The 12,845-nt window shown below is 48.0% G+C and overlaps 1 protein-coding gene across 3 annotated transcripts in view; it reads left to right on the plus strand.

The window, feature by feature from the left end:
* MAP2K4 (mitogen-activated protein kinase kinase 4) overlaps nucleotides 1–12,845 on the plus strand; it is a 28,311-nt gene that overhangs the window by 13,040 nt on the left and 2,426 nt on the right. For all 3 annotated transcript variants that reach the window (XM_069953016.1, XM_069953014.1, XM_069953015.1), the window contains 8 exons: nucleotides 1,181–1,274; nucleotides 4,768–4,881; nucleotides 5,262–5,436; nucleotides 5,571–5,690; nucleotides 6,660–6,779; nucleotides 6,902–6,953; nucleotides 8,893–9,020; nucleotides 11,849–11,926. In XM_069953016.1, the coding sequence (XP_069809117.1) occupies nucleotides 4,769–4,881; nucleotides 5,262–5,436; nucleotides 5,571–5,690; nucleotides 6,660–6,779; nucleotides 6,902–6,953; nucleotides 8,893–9,020; nucleotides 11,849–11,926 (786 nt within the window). In that variant the 5' untranslated portion in view covers nucleotides 1,181–1,274; nucleotide 4,768. The remainder of the gene's footprint in view (nucleotides 1–1,180; nucleotides 1,275–4,767; nucleotides 4,882–5,261; nucleotides 5,437–5,570; nucleotides 5,691–6,659; nucleotides 6,780–6,901; nucleotides 6,954–8,892; nucleotides 9,021–11,848; nucleotides 11,927–12,845) is intronic.

The following is a 12,845-nucleotide window of genomic DNA, read 5'->3' on the forward strand; positions in this document are numbered from 1 at the left end:
CAGTAATCGTGACCCCCTCAAATACTGCCCCCTGTGGTCTCCACCAGTTACTGTGACCCCCCCCCCCTCCCATGCTGCCCCCTATGCTCTCCACCAGTAACTGTGAGCCCTCCAAAACTGTCCCCAGTGGTCTCCACCAGTAACTGTAACCCCCTCCATTACTGCCCCCTGTCGTCTCCACCAGTAACTGTGACCCCTCCAATACTGCCCCCTGTGGTCTCCACCAGTAACTGTGACCCCTCCAATACTGCCCCCTGTGGTCTCCACTAGTAACTGTGAGCCCTCCTATACTGCCCCCTGTGGTCTCCACCAGTAACTGTAACCCCCTCCTATACTGCCCCCTGTGGTCTCCACCAGTAACTGTAACCCCCTCCTATACTGCCCCCTGTGGTCTGCACCAGTAACTGTAACCCCTTTGTGGTCCTCTGACGTCTGTGCCTGATCCTCTCCAGAGGAATTCTTATTTCTTCCATCTTTAGGTCCTCCCTCCACTCTTTCCTCCCGTCACCTTTTATTTTAAGCTGCTGTGTATTGTTTTATTGAGTATAATTCCTGGCTTGTCTGTGACCCGTGGTTTCCTCCTGACGCTCCCAGCTTTGTGCCTCCTGCCCATCACCCCATTGTGACAGCTGCGTCCCCCTCCCCGCTGTGCCCGCTCCTGATCAATAATGTATGTAGCTGCGGTGGGCCGAGCCTTATAGGAATCCTGCTGAGGTGACTCACCTAGGAAATGTGTCACCGGTTCAGGAACGAGAAGTCTGCGGCCTCCATCACAGCCGGGAAGGGTCCCCGGTGCGGCCGTCACTGCCAGGAAATGGATTATGTGAGCCTGACTGTAGACGACCGCCATATGCTGCCACTTCTGCCTCCTGCCTCTCTGTTCTCTCATCTCTGCATCTGCTTAGTGGGAGATCTCAATGTCAGGCTGGGGCCTAAAGCCTAATCCATTAACAATGGGAAAAGGTCGAATTTTAAGGTTTTCCTTCTCGTTTTTTATATATTATGTTTATATTTTTGCCTTTTTATTTAAATAAAAATTGAATTGCAGGTTTTGTTTTTGTTTTATTCCTTTTTGGCTTGTAAAATTTCGGACCACCATCACGTGCTCCACTTATTGGTTATCGGAGGTGCTAGGAAACACGTTGTCTGTTGTTTAACTTGCCTTTATCGCCCCCTTCAGGTAAACGCAAAGCACTGAAGTTAAATTTTGCAAATCCGGCTTTCAAATCCACGGCAAAGTTCACGCTGAACCCCACAATTCAACCTGCGCACTTGTAAGTATCACATTCATCCATGTATCCACCCCCATTCCCAGCCTATGGGGCCTATGGAACAAAATTTAAGCAGAAAAACCAACATATACCCCAAAATAACTCTTACCACTGTAACTTTATCCCTCAAAAATGGCAAAAAATAACACCACCAAATGATAGTAATAATGTGGACATCAAGGCAAATTCTATTATACCTGTGTAAAAGCAAAAAAAAAAAAAATTTGGCACACTTTATCACAGTGTGTGTTAAACAAACTAGTTTAAATAAGTAGAATAAAATATAAACATCGGCAGGTAAAATGTGCAATAAATTTTGCCTAAAAAATTGCGGGACTGGTAAAATTGTATTAAATTCATCTTTTAGTGCTGCTCCCCCATACATGGCAGGGGGGTTGCGGAGCAGTTTTTTTGAGCAGCGAGCACATGGAGGAGGGGGAAGAGATTGGGGGAGGAGGAAAATGTAAATGTTAAAATATAAAATTTCTCTTGTACAAAGGTGGGAGCTGCTAATAATCTGCATATGGGATGCTGCCTATGTCCCAATTGCAGAACATACTCAAAATCAACACAGACAAAAAATGGCGCACCCACAATCATATACCTAATAGATCAATTTTTTTATTAACAAAAAATACAGCAATTTACACAACAAATGGACACACATTTAAAAACACCTAAAAACCCAATAAGGGTGAACCATAACAGGGAAAGCGCATGAAAATATTTGTCGCTCCCACTGCAGCCCCTACACAAAAAGATCTGTACAACATATGACATTAGTGTCTGAGGGTCATTTTGTCATGTGTTGTACAGGGCCTGGAAGGATCTTTTTGTGTAGGGGCTGCGGTGGGTGCGACAAATATTTTCATGCGCTTTCCCTGTTATCCTTCACTCTTATTGGGTTTTTAGGTGTTTTTAAATGTGTGTCCATTTGTTGTGTAAATTGCTGTATTTTTTTGTTAATAAAAATATTGATCTATTAGGTATATGATTGTGGGTGCGCCATTTTTTGACTTTCTGTGTTGATTTTGAAAATGTAAAATTTCAACTTCTAAACATTAAGGGTATATTCCGCCCGTGCCCGGCTCCCCCGCTGTAAGCATACTTTACCTGTCCTTGCTGCACGGGTCCGGCGTCCTGCTCTCCCGTCCGGCCAATCAGTGGCTGCGGCTGGGCAACACACTAATTGGCCGGACAGGAGAGCAGGGCGCCGGACCCGTGCAGCGAGGACAGGTAATGTATGCTTACAGCGGGGGAGCCGGGCGGGAGCAGAAGGGGTTAAGGGCGGTATAATTACATACTCTCTGCGGTCGTTTAGACCGCAGCAAGTATGTAGTGTATGGGAACTGCCAGGACCTGCCGGGCTCGCAGCGAGAATCTCGCTGCGAGCACGTCCGTGTGAATATACCCTAAAGAAAAAATCAGCAGGGTGGGACCATCTAGCCTGCTAATGTCCCTATAGTGCAGGGGTGGGGAACCTCCGGCCCGCGGGCCGCATCCGGCCCCTGAGACCTCCCGATGCGGCCCGCGGCCCGCAGCTCCCCGGTGATGCGCGCCGCTCTGGAGGAGGAAGGAGCCGGCGCACACAGCATCCTCCGGTGTCTGTGACAGCTGCCGGACACAGGAGGATGCTGTCTGTGCCGGCTTCTTCCCCAGCAGAGCGGCGCGTGTCTTCAGTCTCCTGCGGGCCGCGCGCGATGACGTCATTTCATCGCGCGCCGCCTGCAGGAGAAAGGCTGGCACAGAGGACCTGGGACAGAAGAGGACATGGGCAGCGTGGGAGCGGAGGTAAGGTGAGTGGAATGTTTATTTTTTTTATTTGGGGGTTAACTAGGCCACCAGGGACATGCCTGATGGGGGTTAACTAGGCCACCAGGGACATGCCTGATGGGGGTTAACTAGGCCACCAGGGACATGCCTGATGGGCGTTAACTAGGCCACCAGGGACATGCCTGATGGGGGTTAACTAGGCCACCAGGGACATGCCTGATGGGGGTTAACTAGGCCACCAGGGACATGCCTGATGGGGGTTAACTAGGCCACCAGGGACATGCCTGATGGGGGTTAACTAGGCCACCTGGGACATGACTGATGGGGGTTAACTAGGCCACCAGGGACATGCCTGATGTGGGTTAACTAGGCCACCAGGGACATGCCTGATGGGGGTTAACTAGGCCACCTGGGACATGACTGATGGGGGTTAACTTGGCCACCTGGGACATGACTGATGGGGGTTAACTAGGCCTACCAGAGGCATCACTGGGGGGGTTAACTAGGCTACCAGGGACATGACTTGGGGGTTAACTAGACTACAAGGGGCATCACTGGGGGGGGTTAACTACAATAGCAGGGCATCACTGGGGGTTAACTACAATAGCAGGGGAACTAGGGGAACAATACTTTGCCTTGCCCTGGGTGCTGCAAACCCACGCTACTAACTGCCGCACACGGTATGCGGCCCTCGAATGATTTTATTAATGCCCGACCGGCCCTCGACATGGAAAAGGTTCCCCACCCCTGCTATAGTGCATGGCACGCTGAGGGCTTGATGCAGTGGCGTCAGGACACCGATCCCGCTCGCCCTCCTAAGGGTGTGTGCACACTATGGAATTCCCGCGTATGACCCGCGGCGAATTCCGTCCCTCGTACCCGCACGTGGCAGCACGTGTTTCCGCCCGTGCAATAGACACTTCTTTCGGCGGATTGCACCCGTGCATAAAATAATGGCACGGACGGAGATGCGCGCCGCTGCAGGCGGGTACGAACGACGGAATTCGCCACGGGTCATATGCGGGAATTCCATAGTGTGCACACACCCTAATATTTTATGTGGTGATCAGCAGTGATGAGCGCGGTAGATCAGTGCACCAGGTTGGTACTCCCGCCCCCAGTGCACCAAACTGCCTAATTTACATATGATATAGTTCTAAGTTCCTGAAAACAGCACCGAGGATCAAGGTAAAAAAAACTAACCTTTATCCTCAGCACCTCGTGGGCTATAGGGACATATCAGCTGGTTAGAAGGTTCTAACCTGCTGATGGTTTCCCTTTAACAAAACTTTTAATCATAACAATTTTTTCCCCCCCTTTAAAATATTTGTTTAATACTACAAACCAATAAAGAAAAAATAATAAACTCATATTCTACTAGTTAATTAGTCTTTGTTGCAGTTTGGATTGTCTGATACAGTACATAGTAATGGTGCACAGGTCGCCCCTTGCACTGTGGAGGCAGCCATTTTGTCAGTGGGTGGGCTTTTTTTTTTATTTTTTTTGCTCATTTCTCTTAGAAGTTATACAGTATCCAGTTTTTGTTCTATACAGAAATGATTAAGTATTTTTGGAATATCTTTTTATCCCATTTTATTCCCTTGTGACCTCATGTGAATCCCCTGGAGGACAGTGATTTTGGCTTCTTCTCCCTACATGATATCCCTCCCCCCGGGGGCCCCTGTGTAACCCTCTTCCCTTGTGTCTCCTTTTGCCTACGAAGGATGCAGAAAACAGACGCTATGAGGAACTTCGAGACCACCTACCAAAAACAGGAAGTGCGCCTGGCGGGCGGGAAGCAGTTCAGCTCCAATGAGCAGGCGACAAAAAACCGACTGTAAGTGTCTTGTGGTTTATATTGGCAGGCAAGTCCACGGGGTGTGCTCTCCGCCTGCGGCCATTTTGCATGGGCTGGATTTCCCCCCATCCTATAGATTCACAAAGGCACTGTGACGTGAAGCAGCTGCATTCAGCACACAAAATGGCTGCCTATGCTGTGTTTAGCAATGTGCACTTTTTTTTTTTTTTGTTTTTGTGAACAGAAAATATTGGTCCTTCTCGCTGCAGTCCCCAGAGTCGTCTGACACTTCCCTATAGTTTTGGCCGCTTTGCTTGATGTTATATGCAGGATTGTTTCTGCAACTCTTACATAACTTGATGCTCTGACCGTTTTCCCGGGTTCGATGACTAAACGCCGCTCCTCTTTCCTCCGATCAGAGAGCGATTACGAACACACAGCATTGAATCTTCCGGAAAGTTGAAGCTTTCGCCGGAGCAGCATTGGGACTTCACAGCCGAGGATCTGAAGGATCTGGGCGAGATCGGGAGAGGCGCCTACGGCTCGGTGAATAAAATGATTCACAATCCGAGCGGACAGATCATGGCGGTCAAGGTAAAGGAGCCGCGTCCTGGTACAAGCTTACAAAACTAAGAGCGATACATTGGGTCCCCCTAATGGGTTCTGGGCCTGCTGTGACACCAAAACGCCCCAACAAAAGTTATGATTTTATATTTTTTTTTTAATAGCGAATTCGATCAACAGTGGATGAAAAGGAGCAGAAACAACTTCTGATGGATCTGGACGTGGTGATGAGGAGCAGCGACTGTCCGTATATTGTTCAGTTTTATGGGGCACTATTCAGAGAGGTGGGTGTGAGAACATGGGAGGGGCTGTGACAACCGTCTTATGTTGTGGGAGGCTCCAACAACCATCATGTGACTGGAAGGGGAGGGACTGAGACAAATGTCATGCCATAAAAGCAAGCTGGGGTGGTTGTTCTATTTTGAATGGAATATTTCACGCAGTTTGTTGGTGAGGCATATTTATCAGCATGGTCTGAAGGCATCATTTTGTTGCCCCTAGGGGCTGCTTTCATGTGTTGCCCCTAGTTGACTGGTGGGTGACCATCCCCCCCCCCCATGTTACCCCTAACTACCAGTTGGGCCCTAGCATTCATGCATTGCCCTTACTGACTAGGTGAGACCCAGTTCTCATGAGTCACCCCTAAGGTTCAGGGGAAGCTCATTTTTAATTTATGACCCCCAGGAACCAGTGGGTGCCCAACCCTTGCATGTGTTATCCTTAGCAAACAGTGAAAGACCAGATCTTATGTGTTGCTCCTAGCGACCAGGTGGAGCCCAGCTCTCATGTGTTGCCCCTAGAGGCCAGTTGGAGCCTAGCTCTCATGTGCTGGCCCTAGTGACCCTAGTGGCTAGCTTTCCTGTCTTGCCCCCTAGCAACCAGGTGGAACCTAGCTTTCCTGTCTTGCCCCCTAGCAACCAGGTGGAACCTAGCTTTCCTGTCTTGCCCCCTAGCAACCAGGTGGAACCTAGCTTTCCTGTCTTGCCCCCTAGCAACCAGGTGGAACCTAGCTTTCCTGTCTTGCCCCCTAGCAACCAGGTGGAACCTAGCTTTCCTGTCTTGCCCCCTAGCAACCAGGTGGAACCTAGCTTTCCTGTCTTGCCCCCTAGCAACCAGGTGGAACCTAGCTTTCATGTCTTGCCCCCTAGCAACCAGGTGGAACCTAGCTTTCATCTGTTGGCCCTAGCAACCAGGGGGAGCCCTTAACCAGTTCTGTTCCATATTTATTTTACTTCACGTCTTGTCTCTCGCAGGGAGACTGCTGGATCTGCATGGAGCTCATGGCTACCTCGTTCGACAAGTTTTACAAATATGTATATAGTTCATTAGACGACGTTATTCCAGAGGAGATATTAGGAAAAATAACTTTAGCTGTAAGTATGAAGATTTTCTCTATTTCTGGTGTCTGAGATCCCCCGATTATCTGCTATTATATATGGTTATATAGTGTTAGCTATTATATTATATCTAGAGTAAGATTCTCCTTCTCTTCCAGACTGTGAAGGCGTTAAACCACTTAAAAGAAAACTTGAAAATAATTCACAGAGGTGAGACCTGCTACAGTACTTACAACCTGTATTATACCCCAGAGCTGCACTCACTATTCTGCTGGTGGGGTCACTGTGTACATACAATACATTACTGATCCTGAGTTACATCCTGTATTATACTCCAGAGCTGCACTCGCTATTTTGCTGTATTAACCAACAGGGCTGTGGAGTCGGTAAGCCGCAGCTCTGACTCCCAACTCCGACTCCTGAATTTTATCAGGACCGACTCCGACTCCTGCTCCTTCATAAATGGCCGGTCATATACCAGGGGAGTTATCACACTGGCTCAGCAGCTTCTCCCTAATGTCCTACATGATCCTGAGGCGACTTCTGAGGGAATAAGCAAAGCTATAAAGCAGCTTCTCCTGTGTGTGCAGTGGATGCAGCCAGTCTCCAGCCTCTATGTCCTGAACTACTCACAACTAGACTAGATGAAGCAGGTGGTCTTTTCCTGCTGACAGTCTTCTATGTTTCTAACTAAATATTCACCATACTTAAAAAACACTGCTAACAATGCCAGATACCTGTGATAGAGAGAGGTCACACATAGGGATAGAGAGAGAGAGAGGGGTCACACATAGGGATAGAGAGAGAGAGAGGGCTCACACATAGGGATAGAGAGAGAGAGAGGGCTCACACATAGGGATAGAGAGAGAGAGAGGGCTCACACATAGGGATAGAGAGAGAGAGAGGGCTCACACATAGGGATAGAGAGAGAGAGAGGGCTCACACATAGGGATAGAGAGAGAGAGGGCTCACACATAGGGATAGAGAGAGAGAGAGGGCTCACACATAGGGATAGAGAGAGAGAGAGGGCTCACACATAGGGATAGAGAGAGAGAGAGGGCTCACACATAGGGATAGAGAGAGAGAGAGGGCTCACACATAGGGATAGAGAGAGAGGGGCACGTGTGTAAGAGAGGGGCAGAAGATAAAGGGGTATTCTGGGAAACAGTCAAAAATCCAGGGGGGACCGGGGGCGGGTAAATAGGACTTCTAGCACCCCCGGTCCCCCCTGGATTTTTGACTTTCCCAGAATACCCCTTTATCTTCTGCCCCTCTCTTACACACACACAGCCTGCTACAGCAATAGAACACACACACACACACACACACACACACAGCCTGCTGCAGCCATGGTGTACACACACACACACACACACACACACACAGCCTGCTGCAGCCATAGTGTGTACACACACACACACACACACACACACACACACACACACACACACACAGCCTGCTGCAGCCATAGTGTACACACACACACACAGCCTGCTGCAGCCATAGTGTATACACACACACAAACACACACAGCCTGCTGCAGCCATAGTGTACACGCACACACACACACTACTGCAGCCATAGCTCACGCACACACACACACACACTACTGCAGCCATAGCGCGCGCGCACACACACACACTACTGCAGCCATAGCGCGCGCGCACACACACACACACACACACACCTTCAGCCATAGTACGTACACACACACACCTTCAGCCATAGTGCGCGCGCACACACACACACCTTCAGCCATAGTGCGCACACACAGCTGCATAGCCATAGCACACTGAAGAAAAACACAATGACTTCTCCTCCTCTATATTACACAGGAAATCTTCATATTACACTGCTGCTCATATACAATTATCCCCCCCCCACACACACACACACAATAGAAACAAACGGCCAAATAGTGACCAACAACTTTTCCCCTTACCACCCTTATCTAATAGGGCCAGTGTCCTTATTAGAATGTTGCTCATAATATATATTCATTAACAAAACTTATAAATTTCATATCAAAACTCAATCCAAAATTTTTTTTAAAGAATTTTTTTTAAAAACTGGAGTCTGTACATTATTTTTCCCACTCTCGACTCCACAGCCCTGGTAAGCAAAGAGCCCTTTTCTCTCTGTATTACAGATATCAAACCTTCAAATATTCTTCTGGACAGAAATGGAAATATAAAACTCTGTGACTTTGGAATTAGCGGACAGCTCGTGGACTCCATCGCCAAGACCAGAGATGCCGGCTGCAGGCCATACATGGCGGTCAGTGTCCATCTGTACAAAGTTGTCCTATAATAAGTATTGGAGGTGATCGGATAACATTTTTTTTTCTGCTTCCTGTGTGGATAAATGTTAGTGTCCCCTTTAAGAGCAGCGGCGCAGTGTTTATTTTTGCGCCCGTATGCGGTCATGCTCCAGCATCTGGTATCTCTCAGTTTCCGAGCCAAGTTTGGCATTTAAATGCAGGCGTCGGATCCCCGGCATTTCTCCACGTCACTCGAAACGTGTTGGGTCATTCCCAGGATGAAGTCAGCTCCGAGGAATGCAGCGGCTTCCAGGCCAGGACTTCCTATCCCAGTAAAAAATAGGAGCGGGTGCCTGGAGCCGATGCAGCGTTAACCCCTCGATGGGAAGTTGTGAACTGCTCGGACTTGGGCTACACTACAACTTTTGTCATGTGACTAAGGTCGCAATCTAATGAGTGTCACAAAACCTTTTTTGGTTGCTGTGACTTCGCTGGATATTGTGCGAGACTGCAACCTAAAATATATAATTTTTTATTTTTTTTTTGTAATAGAGAAATCGTAACTTTATTATAGTTGTGTGACATTAATGTAGATGTGACTATAGACATGTAGCTGTCACTTAACATGTATATACAGACGTTGCAGGAGGCGGGTTCCCCGGGGGGTTCCTGTTTACCGCAGTGGAGATGCTCTTGGGTTATTTAAGTGTAGACATGAGCTAAGCCTGGGAACGAAGTCGTGTAACACGGGCAGCGGCCCAAGTGATGTCATCTTCTATTTATAGCTCCTCCACGGTATTATAACATCATTCAGCTTTCCTCCTCCTCCTCCTCTCGCTGCTTCCGAGTGAGTAAGCCGAGGTATTTTCTCTGCCGAAACCAGTGAGGAATCTGGTGACGACACAGATCGGCGTGCCTGTGATGGGGAAGGAGCTTAGTCACTGCTCCGGGATGGCAGGCTGTAGTGTGGAAGGAGCTGAGGTCACCGGCAGGGGGAGGGGGGGGGATTCCTGCTGATTTGGAATGTTGTCCCTACAAGTGCTGAGCTCGCATGGAGATGACCCCTTACCCTACTCCAGAGGAACCTTATAAGTAGATGAAGAAGCTACAGAATTACCCCATGGGTGACTCCAGAAGGTCTGCCCCTCTGAGAGGGCTGGGCTGGCTGCATTATTCAACTGCTTGTGAGGGCCTTCCATCAACCATCTCCCACCACTACTGTATGCACGTATCCCTGGCGGGCACCCTCAGCCATCTCTCCCACCACGTGAGGTGTGCAACCTCTGTCCTCTTCTCCCTCCCTGTGAGGCGTGCACCCTCAACCTATTCCTCCTCTGTGTCCTTGATGCCCTTGGCCTTTCACCCTCTCTCTCCCATTAGCCTTCCCTCTCATTGCGAGTCTGGGCCCGGGGCCCTCTGCCTTTCCCCTCTCTGTGTGGGTCTGGCACCCTCTGCCTTCCCCTCTGGGCCCTCTGCCTTTCCCCTCTGGGCCCGGGGCCCTCTGCCTTTCCCCTCTCTGTGTGGGTCTGGCACCCTCTGCCTTTCCCCTCTGGGCCCTCTGCCTTTCCCCTCTGGGCCCGGGGCCCTCTGCCTTTCCCCTCTCTGTGTGGGTCTGGCACCCTCTGCCTTTCCCCTCTGGGCCCGGGGCCCTCTGCCTTTCCCAGTCTATAGATGTGGGGCCTGCGTTATTGGCCGTTTCCCACCGCCGATAAGTCGGTTAGAACAGAATACCAATTTAGTGACTGTAAAACCATGTTGCGGTATCAGTGTTTGGTATCAGCCCGTCCCCCTCCACCCATGCTGATCCTATACAGATGGTTCTGTGGAGGACGAATGTCCAGTCTTGGCCGAGATCCCTCCAGTCACTATTGCTTCTAATTCATAATAGTCTGTTGCTATAAACCACTGCGTTGTGTGACCTGACTATCCACATCCAGAGCTGCGAGCACAGTTCTGCTATCTAGATACACCGTGCACCTTTCTCTATGTTTGCCCCTGTCTGTGGTCTCCTCTTCTGTAGCAGAATTGTGAGCGCAGCTCTGGCTGTGACAGGAGGAGAGCACGCTCCCAGTCTGTGCTGTAATTGAGTAACTGGAGTTTGACCCAGTTTGCGGTTGAGTGTCACCGCCCCCGCGCGCATAGCTGAGCTGTGTCCTCACACATACTTCCAGCATGTTTCTTCCTCTCAAAAAATAAATAGACGAAACACGGGAGGAATCCTGCAGCTTCACCTGGAGCGCGGCCAAGGAGCGGATCCGATGATGTCATTACTACTTGGGGAGGGGGCTGTCACTTCCCAGGACTCCATTCACAGAGCTTGTCCTTTTTAGGAGGTTGTGTGTGTAATAAGGATCTAATGGCCGGGCGCTATGCTGGCCTCTGCAGTTCTACATATCATATAATGAAATAGCATCCATCCTCATCTAATACTTCACAGCTGAGGGTTTGTTACAGTTGCATCTTGTCCTTTATAAAATTAAAGGGACTTATCCAGGATTAGAAAAAAGTTACCTTCTTTCAAAAACAGCGCCACCCCTGTCCTCAGGTTGTGTGTGGTATTACAACTTTGCTCTATTCACTTCAGTGGAACCGAGCTGCAATACTGCTAACAAACTGAGGGCAAGAGTGGCGCTGTTTCAGGAATAAAACAGCTGAGGTTTGTGAGTGAATGCACATGTTACATACCCTCAACTGTGAGTAGGCTTAGGCCAGAAAAGGGGTTTTGGATTAAAAAAAAATTATATATACAGCAAGCGGAGATCTAAATGCGTATTTTTCTATGTTGTCTACACTGTAATGTTAAATCCTTTCTTTTTTTTTTTTTTCTCCCCCCTTATCTTTTTAGCCGGAAAGGATAGACCCCAGTGCATCCAGACAGGGATATGACGTGCGCTCCGATGTGTGGAGCCTTGGGATTACTCTGGTGGGTAGTAACCCTTGTGTTTTTACGTTTTGTTATGTTATAATATAATTGCATGTAATAGTGCCCTAGGGGGACTTACATTAAATTAAAAAGTGTTAATTAAAAAAAAAAAAAAAAAGTATAAATAAAACACACAAAAATAAATTACAGTAATATATTATATATCGTAGTGTGAGCCATTGTCTGATGTAGTAAAATATAACAATATTGTTCCCGCACGGTGAACGGCGTCAATGAAAAGGGGAAGAAAACACCAGGATTCCTGATTTATTTATTTTTTTTTGTAACATTATGTATAATAAAAAAAAAGTCATCTCCAGTCTACACAAACTGATAAAAACTAGAGATCGTGGTGCAAAAATTACACCTCATACGGCCCTCTAGGTGAAAAAAATAAAACAGTTATAAGTGTAACAATAGGAAAAATTTATCATAATTATTTGCAAAAAAAACTTTACGAGTAAAGAAAAAAAAATAAAAATAGTAAAACATAAAAAGCTATGAAATTGTGCAGGTCGTTTTGTTTTGTTCGGAATAAGAATAACTTGAGTTTTACAGTAAACTGCATTACGTAAAAGCCGACGGGAATCCTTAAAATTTACGGCTGCTCTTTGCCAATTTCATCCCATAAACATTTTTGGGGTTTCGTCATACGTTATGCTAGATTGAAAGGCAACATTACAAAGTATACCTATTCCTGAAAAAAGACAAGCACTTACATGGCCCTGTATGTGGAAAAATAAAAGTGCTAGAGCTCTTAGAAGGCGAGGAGGAAAAAAAATTGTCCTGGTCCACCCCACTGTGTCATTAAGGGGTTAAGTAACTTTCCATTATTGCTTCCAGTCATGTACACTCTTCAAGATTCCCCCCCCCCCCCCCCCCCCCCCCGAAGTCCAAATATAAGAAACCTCTGCTCCTA

The sequence above is a fragment of the Dendropsophus ebraccatus genome, chromosome 14, assembly GCF_027789765.1.
Source record: "Dendropsophus ebraccatus isolate aDenEbr1 chromosome 14, aDenEbr1.pat, whole genome shotgun sequence".
Classification (NCBI taxonomy): domain Eukaryota; kingdom Metazoa; phylum Chordata; class Amphibia; order Anura; family Hylidae; genus Dendropsophus; species Dendropsophus ebraccatus.